General features: G+C 39.8%; 1 protein-coding gene across 1 annotated transcript in view; it reads right to left on the bottom strand.

Moving 5' to 3' along the window:
* The window catches only part of LOC124802559 (putative helicase MOV-10), a 343,832-nt gene that overhangs the window by 4,998 nt on the left and 319,521 nt on the right, over positions 1-19,313 (bottom strand). The window contains exon 18 of the mRNA XM_047263426.1: positions 18,930-19,050. Within this exon, the coding sequence (XP_047119382.1) occupies positions 18,930-19,050 (121 nt within the window). The remainder of the gene's footprint in view (positions 1-18,929; positions 19,051-19,313) is intronic.

The following is a 19,313-nucleotide window of genomic DNA, read 5'->3' as shown; positions in this document are numbered from 1 at the left end:
TTCACAGCAGTGAGGAGAGAGAGAGAGAGAGAGAGAGAGAGAGAGAGAGAGAGAGAGAGAGAGAGAGAAAACACATACCACACCACTGCTACAAACTTTGTTAACAACCTCAGAATCATCACCCATTATCCTGTATTATCAGCTTCAAAACCTTACTCTATACACTCTCAAACAAAGGTACGGAGAGATTTGATAAATGTCATGTCCCATCTCTAGTGAACCCAGAAACAATTGTGTACAATCCTTTTGGTGGACGAGTTCACTGCAGGGGCACTGCTCTATACTGCAAAGGTAGGTATTATGGAGCATACTGAACCTATTTCCACCTAACTGATGACACTCCATCACCATGGTTACACCCTGTGGACAAGGAACCTCAACCAAAGTACATCATGCGTCTAATGGCCAGCTTATTATCCGGATTTGTATCAGATTTAAAATGTGGAAGAGGTTCTCTGCCAGACTAGTCCATTCCTAATGCTGTTGTCTGGCTATGAGAGGGCACTCTTACAGCAATGGGAGGAGTTACAGTACGCCACCTTGGACAAAGTGGTCTGCCTCATGTTTCATGGAAAGTGTGAAAGCCACAATACAAAAATTTCAGCTGTTGGTTCTCAAAATATTTACACAGCATATAACAGAAGAGGTTTTCACACTGGGTCACTGGCATACTTTAATTAAAAAGAACTAATTTTGTTGTGGGTATTTAAAGAGTATGCCAATAAACCTAGGAAATGTCTTAATGGGTATACAAAGGTATTTTGAGCAATGGTGGAGTAGTAAATACTTTTTTTAGGTGCCTACAGTAGGTCACTGCTGCATAGTCTGTTTCATTATTGGTGGTAGCACTTTTGCCCCCAAATTGAAACTTGTGTTTTTATACCTTGATGGTTTCTCAGTAATAAAACAAAAAAGGGCCTATGACAGTAAGTAAAACTTGGGTTATTCATAAGTATTTTATTCGCTATTTATTTGCAACCTGGTTGCTGTATCACTATCTACTTGCTCACTACAAATATACAACAACTTCCTTTGGGTTCAATTACCGACACTCTTTGACATTATTTTCTTCGTGTTACTGGATACTGTTCTCCAACTGTGCGAGATCAACTAGATACTAGTTCTTGATAGCTAATCACGTGTATCTACAGCAGATGTCAATTTATACTTTTATTGGCAACATATTTCTGCAAACTGTGGAACATACAGTGTGGTGTAGTGGTTGGTGTCATTGGCTGGCATACTGCGGATCGCCGATTCAAACCTGGCCACCAATAATTATTTGTTATTTAGTATTTATCACATCTGGGAGGTTCTTGAAGTAAGTTATGTTTGCAATGTTGTGTATTCTGGAATATTCAGTGTTTGCAGAAACAGCTGCATTCTCTGCCCAGATGGTCAGTTCTGTTCTGGTTCTATGTTTGTTTTTGTAATAAATTACTTTCAGTTCAAAGTGTTATACTTCATTTATGACCTTGCTTTCAGATTTGGCCTTTAGTGTGGTTATGATGTGACATTGTTTGGTGGAGACACTGTGCACTTCAAAACATCTACATCCCCATGGCTCCAATTAGGCAACATGGAAGTTGTCACCTACATAGACAGGAAACACAATACAAGCAGTATATCGTTTCCATGGTTCATATATTCACTAGCCAGCAATAATTTAATTGCACATCAGGCATCCATCAATGTTCTCTGGAGATCCTGATCAGGACCCAATAAAATGGCTGAGAGGATTTGATGCAGTTGCCAAATATGACAAGTTGGATGACAAGATGTGTTTGGCAAATGTGCATTTTTACTTGGAAGGAACAGTCCAGCACTGGTTCGGGAACAACGAAGAGAAGCTCATTATCCGGAATAAATTCCAGGCTGAAATGAAGAAAATTCTGGCGACAATTTCCAGCAAGTGTGGTTAGCGAAAGAACAATATCAGTGTCATAGGATAATGATACATTCAAGCATACAAAATGTTTTGGCCTTACGCCATATCATAAACCCAAATACCACAGATTCTTACAAAATCTCACAATTGATGAAAGGAGTCATAGAAGGCATGTACCATGGTCTTAGTTAAAGGACGTCACAATGACAGAGGAATTAATTAAGTGATGCTAGTGAATCAAGGAAATGCTGCAGAAGAGAGTCTGATGAAAGAAGTAAGACTGTCTCCCGTATGTTTTCCCTATGGCAGTTGTGGAAGACCACCATGACCTCACCACTTCTCCCATACATTAGGTAGTGAGGGAAAAGATACAGAATTTTATGGCAACCATAACTACTGGACCGAGCAAGCAGGAGATAGCAGTCATGAATGGCGACCTGATGCATCAGGAGGTAATAGAGACTGTCGAATAAGAAGAGAACTGATCTGTAGCACCAATCTTCACCACCAGCCAAATGTGAGAAGAAGAAAGTACTCTCTCAACTCTGAATTATACAGCAGCCATCAAACAACAACCCACCACCTGACCAATGCAGGTATAAGCAACTCCTATGCCAAGTATAATGCTCCACAAAGAACAGTCATTTGGCTAACAGAAGACAACAAGCCAGTGCATTTCCACTGTGGATATCCTGAACAAAGATACACTATAGTGAAGAAAGGAGGAGATTTTTTGGCAATTACTACACTGTTAGAGCCATCACAACAGCTCTGTTCATACCAGTCAACTGCAGATCATTATAGATTATCTGTTGGACGAAGGTTATTGCTGTACCCTGGACAAAGTCTCTTCCTAACACACTGTGTCCTGTTGACGTAAAGAGGTAATTGCCACTCACGTAGCTGCTGAACTAAGGGAAACACAGTGAGGTGTCAGTCTTTGGAAGTGAGGCCACCACAGATGTAAATCCGCCATGGATGACAGTCATCACCATGTTAGGAAATCTCACTGACATCACCACCGATGGCCCACCTATCCAGGTTTGAGTCAACTCCGGCATTTTCTTTTCTGTAATGTTGAATGCTTATCACCCTCAGCGAAGGAAGATTATGTTTTGCGGTACAAAAGTGGTTGTGCTGAAAGTCATAAACAGGAAATCTGATCAGCTGACAGGAACCTGTATTACAAGAATAGCTATCAATGATAGAACACATACTTCTGATTTGTTATTTTAATATAATGTAGTCTTAATATTATTCCCAGTGGGGAATTCGTGCGGGCATCACAAGCTGTCAGACTGTTTGAAGATCACAGCTCCAGACTGGCGAAGCTATCCCAATAAGCACACAGTTCAACTGAGCATCTCGACTAATGGCTGAAACTTGTTTAAGTGATGATGACAGGATAACAATGTGTTCAACAAGTGACCATTTAGAGCAAGTTAGTGTCACCAATGAAGAATCAGCTCCGCTACCACTACAGACAATGCAGAGGAGGGACCAATTATTGAAATGCAAGAAGGGTCTAGCCTGACCGTGAAACAACAGTGGCAAGTGATAAACATTCTGCATCAATTTTTGGATGCTTTCAAATATGGAGCTGAAAAAGCCAGATCGAACATCGTAAATCATCATATCAACATGTGGACTCATCAGTCAATTAACCTAGAGGTTGTATAGTGTGTCATCGGCCGAATAATGGATAATCCAGGAGAAGGTGGAGGAGATGCTACAATATGAAATCACTAAACCTTCAGAGTATCCATGGTCCTCTCCTTGGCCTTTGTGAGGACGAAGGATGGCATGTTGCATTTCACTGTCGACTATCGACGATTTGGATTCTGTAGAAATATTGGAACACGTGAGGCAATACTGACTCTTCGACTTATCTTAGAAGAAAGATTAAGGAAAGGCAAACCTATGTTTCTAACATTTGTAGACTTAGAGAAAGCTTTTGACAATGTTGACTGTAATACTCTCTTTCAAATTCTAAAGGGGGCAGGGGTAAAATACAGGGATTGAAAGGCTATTTACAATTTGTACAGAAACCATATGGCAGTTACAAGAGTCGAGGGGCATGAAAGGGAAGCAGTGGTTGGGAAGGGAGTGAGACAGGGTTGTAGCCTCTCCCCAATGTTATTCAGTCTGTATATTGAGCAAGCAGTAAAGGAAACAAAAGAAAAAAATTCAGTATGAATTAAAAGTCCAGGAAGAAGAAATATAAATTTTGAAATTTGTTGATGACACTGTAGCTCTGTCAGACACAACTAAGGACTTGGAAGAGCAGTTGCATGGAATAGACAGTGTATTGAAAGGAGGATATAAGATGAACATCATCAACAAAAGCAAAACCAGGATAATGGAATGTAGTCGAATTAAGTTGGGTGATGCTGAGGGAATTAGGTTAGGAAATGAGACACTTAAAGTAGTAAAGGAATTTTGCTATTTGGGGAGCAAAATAACTGATGATGGTCGAAGTACAGACGATATAAAATGTAGACTGGCAATGGCAAGGAAAGCGTTTCTGAAGAAGAGAAATTTGTTAACATCAAGTATAGATTTAAGTGTCAGGAAGTCATTTCTGAAAGTATTTTATGGAGTGTAGCCATGTATGGAAGTGAAACATGGACGATAAACAGTTTGGATAAGAAGAGAATAGAAGCTTTCGAAATGTGGTGCTACAGAAGAATGCTGAAGATTAGATGGGTAGATCACATGACTAATGAGGAGGTATTGAATAGAATTGGGGAGAAGAGGAGTTTTGTGGCACAACTTGACAAGAAGAAGGGACCAGTTGGTAGGACATGTTCTGAGGCATCAAGGGATCACAAATTTAGCATTGGAGGGCAGCGTGGAGGGTAAAAATCGTAGAGGGAGACCAAGAGATGAATACACTAAGCAGATTCAGAAGGGTGTAGGTTTCAGTACATACTGGGAGAAGATGAAGCTTGCACAGGATACAGTAACATGGAGAGCTGCATCAAACCAGTCTCAGGACTGAAGACCACAACCACAACAACGCCGATGACTGGTGAACGATAAAAATCTTTCTTCTCCATGATTTTGATCACACACTGATGACTTTTTTCTCTCAAGTCATCAGTCTTCTGATTGGCACAGGAGAGAAATTTGTGGCAGGCTGCATCGAACCAACCTCTTCATTTCAGAGCAGCACTTACAACCTACATCCTCAATTATTTGCTGGATGTATTCCTATCTCTATCTTCCCATACAGTTTTTGCCCTCCAGAGCTTAATGCACTTTTTGCCAGTGCTAGTCTGTTTTTTATGTTGTCCTTGTTCTGTCAGTCATTGGTTATCTTGCTGCCTAGGTAGTAGAATTCCTCAGCTTCATCACCATCAATTGTGATGTTAAGTTTCTCACTGTTCTCATTTCTGCTACTTCTCATTATTTTTGCCTTTCTTCGATTTCCTCTCAACCCATATTCTATACTCATTAGTCTGTTCATTCCATTGAGCAGATCACATAATTCTTCTTCCCTTTCATTCATGGTAGTAATGTCATCTGTGAATCATATCATTGATATCCTTTCACCTTGATTTTTAATTCCACTCCTGAACCTTTCTTTTACTTCTGTCACTGCTTCTTCGATGTACAGATTGAACAGTAGGGATGAAAAGATACATCCCTGTCTTACACTCTTTATAATCCGAGTACTTTGTTCTCTGTCATCCACTCTTATTATGAAACCCTAGATTGCTTGAAAGGAGCAAAGTATTTATCAACAGTGACAGACTACTGGCAAATTGAGGACAAGGAAAAAACTATGTTTGTAACTCCAAGTGGCCTCTATTGGATCAAAGTTATGCCATTTGGAATGTGAAATGCTCCAGTAACTTTTGAATATATGAAGGACGATCTACTTCGATACTTCAAAGGATGAGGTGTGTCTGCTATCTGGACGACACTGCTGTTTTTTCAAAGACATTTGAAGAAGATCTAAGCTGCCTGACAACTGCATTTCCAGGTTGCACAGGTATCTGCCCGATTCCATGAAAGTACCTCTTCTCTGCCCAAGAAACAAAAATGAATGACAATGGAGTTTGTCCCAATACAGGTAAAGTGAGACTAGTCACACATTTTCCGACTTATCGGCACATTCATGATGAAGGTTTTTCAGATTGTGCTCTTACTACCGGCAATTAATAAAAGACTTCTGTAACAGGGCATGTTCCTCCAGGGAGACTCCAATTTCCCTGGAACAAGGTGCAACAAAGATGTTTTTTTGTCCTTAAGAGGGCATATTCTCCAGTTCTAGCATCATATGATGAGAATGCCACAACACAACTTCACCTTGACACTAATAGTTATGGGAAGGTGCAGTTCTACTACAAATTCAGGAAGATTCTGTAAAGGTCAGAGATGAACTACTCTAAGAAAGAGTGTCTTGAAGTTGTTTGGCTCATCAATAATTTCCAGCCATACTATTTGGTAAACCATTAACAGTCGGGATGGACCATCATTGCCTGCACTGGCTGACTAGCCAGAAGGATCTGTCAGGTCAAGTGGTGAGACATGCACTGAGGCTTCTGAGTATGACGTCACAGTGGTACAAAAAACAAATGTAAACAGGGTTGATTGCTTTTCAAGGAATCCTTTGACAGAACATAGCAATGTCAATAAAATCTCAGTCATCCGAGCATTAAATGACATTGCTGCTGAACAGACGGGAGATACAGCTTTGCTGAAAATCAGAGAAGCCTTGTAGAATCAGGAACTGACTAAAAGAGGATACCTATTAATTAACAGTACATTGTTTAAGAGGAACTACAATCCGATGCAGCACAAATGGTTTCCATCATTCCAGCTCATTTATAGCCAGTGATCCTGAAGTTTTTACATGATGTTCCAACATCTGGCCACCTGGAATTCGTGAACACTCCAGACACAATCGCACATCCGTATCACTGGCCAGATCTCTAGTGATCCACTGAACGCAACATAAGCCACTTTACGGAATGCCAGTGCCAGAAGCACACGCTGCAATTACCTCCTGGAAATCTGGCATCAATACAAGCTGCAGCAGGGTTTCTTGAAAGGTGACTGAAGAAGACAAATGGGAATCAATGGATAATAATCTGCACTATCTCATCTCCTACACTCTCATCAAAGCTGTGTCGACTGCTTAAGCTCTGGAAATTGTGAAGTCCTCGTAGAAGATCATTTTGAGGGATGGAACATCTTATGTGATAATCTATCACTGTGGAAATATTTTCCAGTCAAGACTAGCATCAGAGGAATGCCACGTTGTGACATCGCCTCCACAGCCTACCCATCCACAGATGAAAGGCCTCACAGAATGCTTTAATAAGATGTTGGCAGATATGCTGTCAATGTATGTTAATGTCTAACAGAGAGAGTAGCATACAATATTGCTGATTTTGACATTTGCATATAACACATTGAAGCAAGACACTACAAGTATTTACACAGTTCTTTGTGCCCCACGACTGCGAGGCCGAACTGACAGTGGAAACAATGTTCCTGTTTCAAATGGATAATACTCAGGAGGACTTTTTGGAACACTTCATCACCAGGACAGAAGAAGCAAGACTATATATGAAGTCGAGAATTCTGATCCTTCATCAAGTAAACAAAAGCACAGAGATGTCGTTCATGTCCTCCATGTGAAGCTCTGATACAGCCCAGATGTGCAGATCAATGATGGGAGGCTGAAAAAAACTGAAAACCCACTCTGAGGTAAGGAAATTCGATGGGGGATTTTATTTATTCAAGTTCCATGGGACCAAATTAAGGAGCAAATGTCCAAGGTCATGAAATGTGTCAGTACATGAAATTACAACATAAAAGTAATAACAGATAAAAATAAAATGTTTATGAGCCTGAAAAAAGTAAATCCATAAGTTTAAGTAAACACAAACAACAATACAACAAGAATCAGCTAATTTTTCAAGGAACTCCTCAACAGAATAGAAGGAGTGGCCCAAGAGGAAACTCTTCAGTTTTGATTTGAAAGCGCGTGGATTACTGCTAAGCTTTTTGAATTCAAGTGGTAGCTTATTGAAAAAGGATGCAGCAGTATACTGCACAGCTTTCTGCACAAGAGTTAAGGAAGTCTGATCCAAATGCAGGTTTGATTTCTGCTGAGTATTAACCAAGTGAAAGCTGCTTATTCTTGGGGATAACCTAATATTGTTAACAAGAGATGACAGTACGGAATATATATATTGAGAGGCCATTGTCAAAATACCCAGACTCGTGAACAGGGGTCGACAAGAGGTTCGTGAACTTACACCACCTATTGCCCAAACCGCCCATTTCTAAGCCAAAAATATCCTTTTAGAATGGGAAGAGTTACTCCAAAATATAATACCATATGACATAAGCGAATGAAAATAAGCAATATAGACTACTTTTTGTGTTGAACGATCACTCACTTCAGATACCGTTCGAATAGTAAAAATGGCAGTATTAAGTCTTTGAACAAGATCCTGAACGTGGGCTTTCCACGACAGCTTACCATCTATCTGAACACCTAGAAATTAGAACTGTTCAGTTTCACTATCATATGCCTGTTCTGTTAAATTATACGTCAGGTTTAGTTGTATTGTGTGTTAGAAACTGTAAAAACTGAGTCTTATTGAGATTTAGCGTTAGTTTATTTTCTACAAGCCATGAGCTTAGGTCATTTACTGCACTATTTGAAACCGAGCCAATGTTGCACACAATATCCTTTACTACCAAGCTAGTGTCATCAGCAAACAGAAATATTTTAGAGTTACCCGTAATACTAGAGGGCATATCATTTATATAACAGGCGTGGCCCCAAAACTGACCCCTGGGGCACCCCCTACTTGACAGTACCCCACATCACAGCCGTTATCAACACTGAGAATAATGACCTTTTGCTGCCTGTTGCTATAGTAAGAGGTGAACCAATTTTGAGCTACTCCTCGTATTCTGTAATGGTCCAACTTCTGGAGCAATATCAACACAATCAAATGCCTTAGTTAAAAAAAAATGTCAAGCCTTCAACACCTTTTGTTTAACCCATCCAGTACCTCAGAGAGAAAAGAGAATATAGCATTTTCAGTTGTTAAATGACTTCTAAAGCTAAACTGTACATCTGATAGCAAAATGTGAGATACAAAATGATCAATTATCCTTACATACACAGCCTTTTCAAGAACTTTTGCGAACACTGATGGCATAGAAATAGGTCTATAATTATCTACATTATCCCTTTCTCCCTTTTTATGAAGCGGCTTTACTACTGAGTACTTTAATTGCTCAGGAAACTGACCATTCCTAGAGGAAAAATTACAAATATAGCTAAATACAGAGCTAACATGTGCAGCAAAGTACTTTAAAATCTTCTGCTAGACACTCCATTATAATCATGGGAGTCCTTAGTCTTCAGTGATTTAATTATTGACTCAATCTCCCTCTTGTCTGTATCACAGGAGTATTTCAGACATCAATCTCGGAAAGGCCTTTGTCAAGAAAGTTATACGATTCACTGTAGAATTTTTATTTAATTCACCAGCAATGCTCAGAAAACAATTACTAAATACTGTACATACATCTGATTTATCAGTAACAGAAATATTTTTACTGTGAACTGACTTTATATTGTCGATTTTGTCCTGTGAATTAGCTATTCTATTTGCATACCACATACTCTTTGCCTTCCTAATAACATTTTTAAGCACCTTACAATACTGTTTGTAATGGGCTACTGTAGCTTGATTGTGACTACTTCTAAAATTTTGATATAATTCCCGCTTTGTTCTACAGGATATCTTTATCCCACTATTCAGTCACCCGGGCTGCCTATTCAGGGTGTATACGCGGACAAGGAAAAAAAATTCCCCGAGTTTTTCCCGGTTAAAAATACACTTTGTCCCGGGTGAAAACACACTCTTTCTGTGTTGAGCGACAGTATATTTTCCCTTTAAACTGCGAAACTTATCAGTCCTTTGAATGGTTGTGGTTTTATACATGGGCGTTGAATTTCCCGGCACTTTAGAAAACGAAATTCAGGGAAAAAAAACATGTTTCGCAACTATGTACGCTGCGTATTTTCGTATTACGAAAGTATACATTGGATTTCCACCAAACACCGCATGTTACTTTCCGAATCATTGAAATCGAGATTTCGATGCGATTTTGTAAGCCATTCGTAGCTCATGTCATGTGATCTCGCCAGCCGATGACAGCGGATATTCAGAGCATAGGACACGTGATGTAGTCAGCCAAGAGCAACATCACTGTTAAGTAACACGAACACACAAACAGGGAAAGTTAATAGTTTAAATTAATATACATAGTGTTGCTACAAGAAAAGAAAAGCTTTCACATATAATATTGGTCTCTAAGGTTAATAAGCTGCAAGAGAAGCTAAGCTTTCACATACAATGTTGATCTTTTCTGCGCGTGTTACACTTTAAGATACATCACACAAATGTGCCAGTAAAATTTTTAATAATGACATAAATGTCTGATCTTCAGGGTTCGAAATTATTCTAAGTGGCTCGTCATCAAAAAGTTTATTTTTAAATGTGAGTCAAATGCTCTGTGATTTAAGAAATTCATGGTATATTCTCGCATATAGTTCAACTTACATAAAAGGACATTTACTTTGAAAGTAACGCTTTTCAAACTACCATTCGCAATATTTTCCCGTGACCAGTTAGAAACAGGTTCGTTTCAGCAGTTGCCAGAGAGCGCAGATAACAGGCGACACCACGCTTGCGCTGCTACAATGACGTAGGAAGCCCTTACGTACGTATGTGTAAAACATTGAAAGAGCATACATTATCTCATAAAAGAAACAAGACATCAGAGGATACTCCAAGAGAATCGAAATTTCATGAACCGTACTAAAATGTGCACATTCAAAGTGCATACTTAAAATGCACATTCGTATGTCCAGATTCCCAATGAAGTAGACCTCGACCTGATATTAAGCTTTTCAGAGTGATTTTCGGGATGTAAATTTTGTTGGAGCACAAGTACTGTATTATATTATGTTTGGTTATTATGGCATAATGCCATACGTGCTAGAAGATGATAACGTGCACCTGAAATGCAGCGAACAGTTGAAACTAGCCAGTACTGTGGAATTAAACATTTCGTTTCCCTCTGGGGAAAAGGTTAATAAATGTCATATTTCGTTAGCAAATAGACAAAAAAACTTGTTTGTTCCGCAGGACAATTAATACTTGACTGTAAGAAAGGTGGAAATAAAATAAAATCCGAAACTAATAACATATTTTAGCCTTCCGTGATTATGTGAATATTTTAATTCACTTGATAGCTCCCGGCCACAGATGTCCGTTTTGTTTTCATCTGACGGGAGAGTAAACGAAGGGGAAGCAGAAAAATCACCAAATGTAATCACGTGTCACGTGGAGACTACCCTCTATAACTGAGACTGTTCTGCGCATCAGCCCGAAAAAGCAGTTAATACAAATAATACACAAGACTGGTGTGGTTTCTCAATCTGATTATGTCTATTTCGTCACTGTCTGCTAGATAAAAGAAAATAGGCCTTTCTAATATTGTAGCAATCTTGTAACACTTGCCGAATAAACGAGATTGTTTTGGCACAAATGGTCATTTTTATAATACGATAGAATATAATTCACGAAGTACCAATATCAAATGCCAACAAGGGCTACTACAAGCAGAAAGCTTTATGTTAGGAAACAGTTTCAGATTTCATTCATACGCACCAGTTTCTCAAGCATAAGATCGAAAAGAAGTATTACGAAATTTTTATGGTTCAAATGGCTCTGAGCACTATGCGACTTAACTTCGGAGGTCATCAGTCGCCTAGAACTTAGAACCAATTAAACCTAACTAACCTAAGGACATCACACACATCCATGCCCGAGGCAGGATTCGAACCTGCGACCGTAGTGGTCACGCGGTTCCAGACTGAAGCGCCTTTAACCGCACGGCCACACCGGCCGGCACGAAATTTTTATATAAATTTGGAATCGTCATACTCTTCCATAATTTGTGTGATAGCCCCGCTTCTTCTCCTTTCGCGTTCTAACAAACAATCTTATCATCACCAATTCTGTAGCCATTCCTGCCACTGGCAAAATTTGTTCACCAATTAACTTCACTAACCCTGACGGAATCACAGGTTTAGTTATCCCGCGATTATTCTCCGGTTAGGCGTTGTTACATGTTCGTACAACACGTTTTCCACGTTACTTCCAGTATAGAACTTAAGCAGCTGCTAGCCGGGTTCAAATGGCTTTAAGCACTATGGGACTTCACATCTGAGGTCATCAGTCCGCTAGACTTAGAACTACTTAAACCTAACTAACCTAAGGACATCACACACATCCATGCCTGAGGCAGGATTCGAACCTGCGACCATATCAGCAGTGCGGTTTTGGACTGTAGCGCCTAGAACCGCTATGCCACAGCGGCCGGCTGCTAGCAGGGAACTGTACAACTGGTCCTTATTAGTGTGGCGATCTGGCCTAAAATTTTCTGTCAAAATTTCATTTTCTTGGATACACCGAGAAGATAATACGTAATCTTTCTCACCTGTTATTCCTCTTAGTCGTTTATTTCCATTCTGGTAGTCTCAATCTATGGATTTCGCTAGTAATTTTAACGACCCTGATCATTCGCAAACCCAATCAAGCACATAATCAGACAGCGATTGGCATTCACTCATTCGGCTTTACTCCGCTCAGCTCGTATAGCCCCGTCCCCTTCGGTCTGTGGAAAGTTTATTTCTAGATGCAACGAGGATGCTCCTGACAGAGACATTACGTACACTATGAACGCATTTAAAAATCAACTTATGATTCATTTAGAAATCAACTTAAATGTGTTCAAAAATGTTCAAAAACCAACAGGATGCGTTTCAAAATCATATGAGCAGTCGACAGACCAACGTGCGCTGGATGCTAGGCGCTTTGTGAAAAATGTTTTTTTTCCTCAAGAATATGAATTTGGCGCCCCCTTTTCCTGATAGCACCTAGCTAGCTGCTTGCTGCGACTGCTTGTACAGCCAACAGCCACATTCCTGTAGCCAGATACGGGAGAATCTACTACTCAAAAGCAACTCAACTGCGCATGCGCATGAGCCTGCTCGTAACTGCTAAAACGAATCTAATGTAAACAGTTGTGACTTTACGCTCATCGGAGGCAATTTGTTGTTATGAAGTATTTCATAGTCTTCCTAAAGCCTTTGACACACTTTGCTGTTGGCAAATGCTTGCATGAGCACTGTGTGTCGGTGTTGTACACGGCGCATTTCCTTTGCAATTTAAGTTATTATAGTTTTTTTTCTCTCGTTTATGATTTATTGTTGAAGTATTATTCTGCAGTAGTGGGAAACAGTAATATCCTTTGTTAGAGTATCGGTTCTTACCAGTCAAAATTACAAAAATTTAACAGAAAACTAAAACAATGAAAAACTCCCAGAATTCTAAGAAATTCCCGGGTTTCTCCCGGACAATAAAATTCCCGGATCTCCCGGTTGTCCCGGGTCATATACACCCTGCTATTACTGCTAGTACCTGGTTTAGAATGTTCTAATGGAAATCATCGTAATAAAAAGGATATAACTACCTCACCAGAAAGCAAGAATCTGCCAGCGTCACCATACAGAGGACACTGACAAGATCTAGAACCAGGGTGCTGTAGTTGGCTCCAATGAGGACTACTGAAACAGCTGGCCACTCTTTCTCCAGGGGAGGAAGCAATGCTGCAAGCTGTGCAGCTTGCAGTGTGGCATAGCGGTTTGTGTCACTGGCTGCCATCCTTCAGGTCCTTAGTTCAAATCTGACAATCAGCAATTATTTATTATTTTGCATTTATCTTTTCTGGAAGGTTCTTGAACTACCTTACCTTTGTAATGTTTGTATATTCTGGAATACTTGATATTTGCATAAACTGCTGCATTCTCGGTCCATAAGTTCCATTCCATTCTGGTTGTACGGTAGTATTTGAAATAAATGTGCTTTCTGTTTAAGTGTTGTACCTTACTGACCACCCTGTTGTTGGATTTGGACTCAAGTGTGGTTATGACATGATAGAATTTTCCTACCAATATCGTATGTGTAATTTAATGCAACATACAGTGTGTACATAAGTGGGAAAACTCACTGTTAAATTACATTCTTTGTGATAAACCATTGTAAACTTTACGACCTGTGAAAAAATAAGAGTAACCATCTGGATTAACAGAAGGAAAAATCGATGCCGCATTGGGATTCACTGGATGAATCCTGAAATTTAATTTAACCATGAAAGAAGTGTCTTAACAAAGGCATATTCAACGAATCTGAGTATTGCTCATCAATCTGGGTCTAACTGAAGAGATGGAAAAGATCCAAAAGAAAGCTATGTGTTTTGTCATGGGATCAATTAGTAAGTGCAACAGCAATACAGAAATGCTCAACTAAAAACTAGCAGGAATAGCAACAAGAAAGGTGTTTTGTTGTTAACTGTTGGAATTCCAAGGGTGTGCATTTGAAGAAGACATCCATTATATTACTGCCTCCTTCACACGCCTTGTCAAATGAAATTAGCCCACATACAAAGGTTCAGAGATAGTTGTTCTTCCCATGCACCATTCACAAGTGTAATATGAAAAATTACGTGTATAGTGATAGTTGAGCAGACGTACCCTCCACGCACACACCTCAATGTGGCTTGTGGAGTGTAGATGAATGAAAAGGTATACTGCAGAAAATGACCACATATTTGTCTGTGTAAGACCAATCAATATAATACTCAAGAATTAGCAGACTAAAACATATCTGTCTGTGACATAATAGCTACAAGAATCTCAAGATTTAATATCTACTTAATCATACCCTTAATATTTGAAAGAGAAAAATACATTTTTAGATGATATGTAGTAAAAGCTAGATATTCCAAACACACCAATTCTCATTGTGTCCACAGTCAATCGATCGACCAATTGGTCGGTCGACCAACCAATCGATCAGTCTACCAACCAACCAACCAACCAACCAACCACTCACTCACTCACTGTCTGTCTGTCAAGAGATCAAGAAACTATATTTTCAAAGATATGCTATAAAAAAAAAAACAGCTTTCCATAAGTTAATGTCATCTTCTCAGGCACTTTAAGGTTGTAAATTACAAATAGAAATTTTGAGATCTATGGCTACTGACCTGGGGCAGTCAGCAGATAAATCTCACATATAGATCACCTGGCCATCAGATTTTTGCAATTTTTATATCTGTTAGTAGTTCTATGCAAAATTTCTGAGGAACTTTAGTGAATTAAAGTCAAGGCTACTAATTGGATAATAAATGGATCACTAATTCATATCTCATTGTGCTGTTACTTTTTTGTTGTTGAATTCGAATACCCACATCATTTAAACACAAAATTCTTGAAATATATACTAGTTCACACATCTCTAATCATCATCATTTATGAAAGATGCACATCATCTTGTTTCTAGTTACACGTAACCATGTTACAAATACATTATGAAAAGGATAGATTGCTACTCACTGTGAAGATGACACGTTCAGTTGCAGACAGGCACAATGAAGGGACAGAGGCAGATTGAGCTTTTGGCCAAAGTCAAGGCAGGCAGGCAGGCAGAAGCGGGCGTGCGCGCACACACACACACAGGCGCGCGCGCGCGCGCGCGTGCGCACACACACACACACACAGGCGCGCGCGCGCACACACACACACACAGGCGCGCGCGCGCACACACACACACACACACACACACACACACACACACACACACACACACACACACACACAGTTTGTAAATCAGCCATTGAAATCAATGAAATCAAGCATGTTATTTTCAGCTGCATGAAGTGCCACAGGGTGGAAGTGGACCACGGGTTCATTTAGAAATGTCCTGCCCACTACCCTTCCCACCCCCGCCGTCCACCGAACCTACACAATATACTCATCCATCCTTACACAACGTCTACTTCCAATCTCTTACCTCATGGCTCACACACCTGTAGTAGAACTATGATGCAAGAAATGTTCCATACATCCTCCCACCACCACCTACCCCATCAAAGGCAGGGCTACATTGGAACCAGTCATGTACTGTACAAGCTAACCTCCAACCACTGCGCTGCATTCTATGTAGTCATGATAACCAACAAGCTGTCTGTCCGCGTGAATGGCCACCGACAAACTGTGGCCAAGAAACAAGTGGACCACCCTGTTGCCAAACATGATATCCTTCATCTCAATCACTGCTTCAAAGCCTGTGCCATATGGATGCTTCCCACTGACACCAGCTTTTAAGAATTGTGCAGGTGGGAACTTTCCCTGCAACACATCCTACCTTCGTGTAACCCTCCTGGCCTCAACCTTTGTTAGTCACTGTCCTCACCCATCCAGCTCCTTCCCTTTTTGCATTCCACCACCACACCCAGTATTTTTCTTTTTATTTCTCTCCTTTTGCGCTACCTCCTCTCCCCCCTCCCCACAACTCCCTTGCCCTCCATCTAACCTGCAGGCTTCACTGTCTGCCACCCCAAACCATACTATTCCTCCCCCTCCCTGCCCCGACCTCCACCTAACCCCCACCCTGTCGCCGCTCCCATCCTGCACTGCTGTTCGCAGTGTGGTTTTAGTAGCCTGAGACTGCAGGTGTGCGTGTGCGCGTGCGCGTGCGGGTGCGGGTAGGTGGGAGGGTGGGTGGGTGCATCTATTGCTGACAAAGGCCAATGGCCGAAAGCTTTATTTGTGAAAGTGTTTTTGTTGTGCCTATCTGTGATTCAGCATCTCTGTTATATGGTGAGTAGCAACTTTCCTTTTCATAATATTGTTATATTTTTCATAATGTTGTTGATATTTCAACATGGACTTTCAATTGTGCTTTGCAAATAAAAATCCTTAGTTACCGAAGAATTATACAAGACCATTAATATCAATTGTTTTTAAATTAACAATATTTCATAAAATATCAATACTTAGGAACTTATATTTCCAATATAAACTGGAGTTTTGCATGCAGTATGTAATTAGAAATAAGAAGAAATGCATTCTTCATAAAAATTATTAGATGTGTGTTAATTAGCATATATTTGATGCATTTTATATTTGAATGATGTAGGTATTTGAACTGAAAGAAAAAAAAATGAAAAAAGATAACAGCATGACTCGAAACAGTAATCCAATGATTACCCGATTACAATCCTCCAATGTTTTCAATTGAACAATGCATCCGGTGATGAAGCATAGCCTTAATTTTAGTAAATTATCCTCAGAAATATAAAAATGCAGTAAATGAAGCAGGCAAAAAGGAATACAAACGTCTCAAAAATGAGATCAACAGGAAGTGCAAAATGGCTAAGCAGGGATGGCTAGAGGACAAATGCATGGATGTAGAGAGGCTTATCTCACTAAGGGTAAGATAGATACTGCCTACAGGAAAATTAGAGAGACCTTTGGAGAAAAGAGAACCACTTGTATGAATATCAAGAGCTCAGATGGAAACCCAGTTCTAAGCAAAGAAGGGAAAGCAGAAAGGTGGAAGGAGTATATAGAGGGCCTATACAAGGGCAATGTACTCAAGGACAATATTATGGAAATGGAAAGAGGATGTAGATGAAGATGAAATGGGAGATACGATACTGCGTGAAGAGTTTGACAGAGCACTGTATGACCCGAGTCGAAACAAGGCCCCGGGAGTAGACAACATTCCATTAGAACTACTGACGGCCTTGGGAGAGCCAGTCCTGACAAAACTCTACCATCTGGTGAGCAAGATGTATGAGACAGGCGAAATACCCTCAGACTTCAAAAGGAATATAATAATTCCAATCCCAATCAAATTCTGAAAGTGGCAGGGGTAAAATACAGGGAGCAAAAGGCTATTTACAATTTGTACAGAAACCAGATGGCAGTTATAAGAGTCGAGGGGCATGAAAGGGAAGCAGTGGTTTGAAGGAGGTGAGACAGGTTTGTAGCCTATCCCCGGTGTTATTCAGTTTGTATGTTGAGCAAGCAGTGAAGGAAACAAAAGAAAAATTCGGAGTAGGTATTAAAATCCATGGAGAAGAAATAAAAACTTTGAGGTTCGCCGATGACATTGTAATTGTGTCAGAGACAGCAAAGGACTTGGAAGAGCAGTTGAACGGAATGGACAGTGTCATGAAAGGAGGGTATAAGATGAACATCAACAAAAGCAAAACCAGGATAATGGAATGTAGTCGAATTAAGTCGGGTGATGCTGAGGGAATTAGATTAGGAAATGAGACACAAAGTAGTAAAGGAGTTTTGTTATTTGGGGAGCAAAATAACTGATGATGGTCGAAGTAGAGAGGATATCAAATGTAGACTGGCAATGGCAAGGAAAGCATTTCTGAAGAAGAGAAATTTGTTAACATCTAGTATAGATTTAAATGTCAGGAAGTCGCATCTGAAAGTATTTGTATGGAGCATAGCTATGTATGGAAGTGAAACATGGACGATAACTAGTTTGGACAAGAAGAGAATAGAAGCTTTCGAAATGTGGTGCTACAGAAGAATGCTGAAGATTAGATGGGTAGATCACATAACTAATGAGGAGGTATTAAATAGGATTGGGGAGAAGAGAAGTTTGTGGCACAACTTGACTAGAAGAAGGGATCAGTTGGTAGGACATGTTCTGAGGCATCAAGATCACCAATTTAGTATTGGAGGGCAGTATGGAGGGTAAAAATCGTAGACGGAGACCAAGAGATGAATACACTAAACAGATTCAGAAGGAAGTAGGTTGCAGTAGGTACTGGGAGATGAAGAAGCTTGCACAGGACAGAGTAGCATGGAGAGCTGTATCAAACCAGTCTCAAGACTGAAGACCACAACAACAACAACATCCTCAGAAAACTGCAAGGTTGGTTTTCTCAAGAAATTTTGAGAGTTGCATTGAACTGCTTTGGCATATTGATATTTTAGCTCTGAACTTCACACACTATAAAATATAAAAAATTACAAAAATCTGATTGCCATGTGGTCACCTTGTCTTATGATACTTACACTTCTCTACACATTAACGTGTAATTATGCTTAATTTACCTGTCTGATGTAAGGGGCTATAATTCCAATGTCAGTCTGCTTCAGTTTAACATTTGCTTTTGGCCCTGTCAATCTGTCAACATACTTTAGTACTTGGGTAACTTCATATCGATTGAAATGACTGAAACAGAAGACAATGAATATTGTTCCTTAAATTGTCGAGGAAAACAGTTGACTCTAAAACAGTAAATTAAGGAGTTCAAAAGATACTTATCAAAATGTTCAAAACAGTGTAGAGTCTCGGTGAGACAACTTTAATTTTAATGAAAGCAAGAAATACAATGTGACACAAAAAACAAGTAAATACAAGCAGGAACTGGATATCCGGCATGAGAAAAGAATATGCAGTTGGAGCAATGATTTTAGGAATCATGTGGGCACCAA

The sequence above is a fragment of the Schistocerca piceifrons genome, chromosome 6 (assembly GCF_021461385.2).
Source record: "Schistocerca piceifrons isolate TAMUIC-IGC-003096 chromosome 6, iqSchPice1.1, whole genome shotgun sequence".
NCBI classification, from domain to species: domain Eukaryota; kingdom Metazoa; phylum Arthropoda; class Insecta; order Orthoptera; family Acrididae; genus Schistocerca; species Schistocerca piceifrons.
The sequence above is the reverse complement of the archived record's forward strand: the minus strand, read 5'-3'. Positions and strand labels throughout refer to the sequence as shown.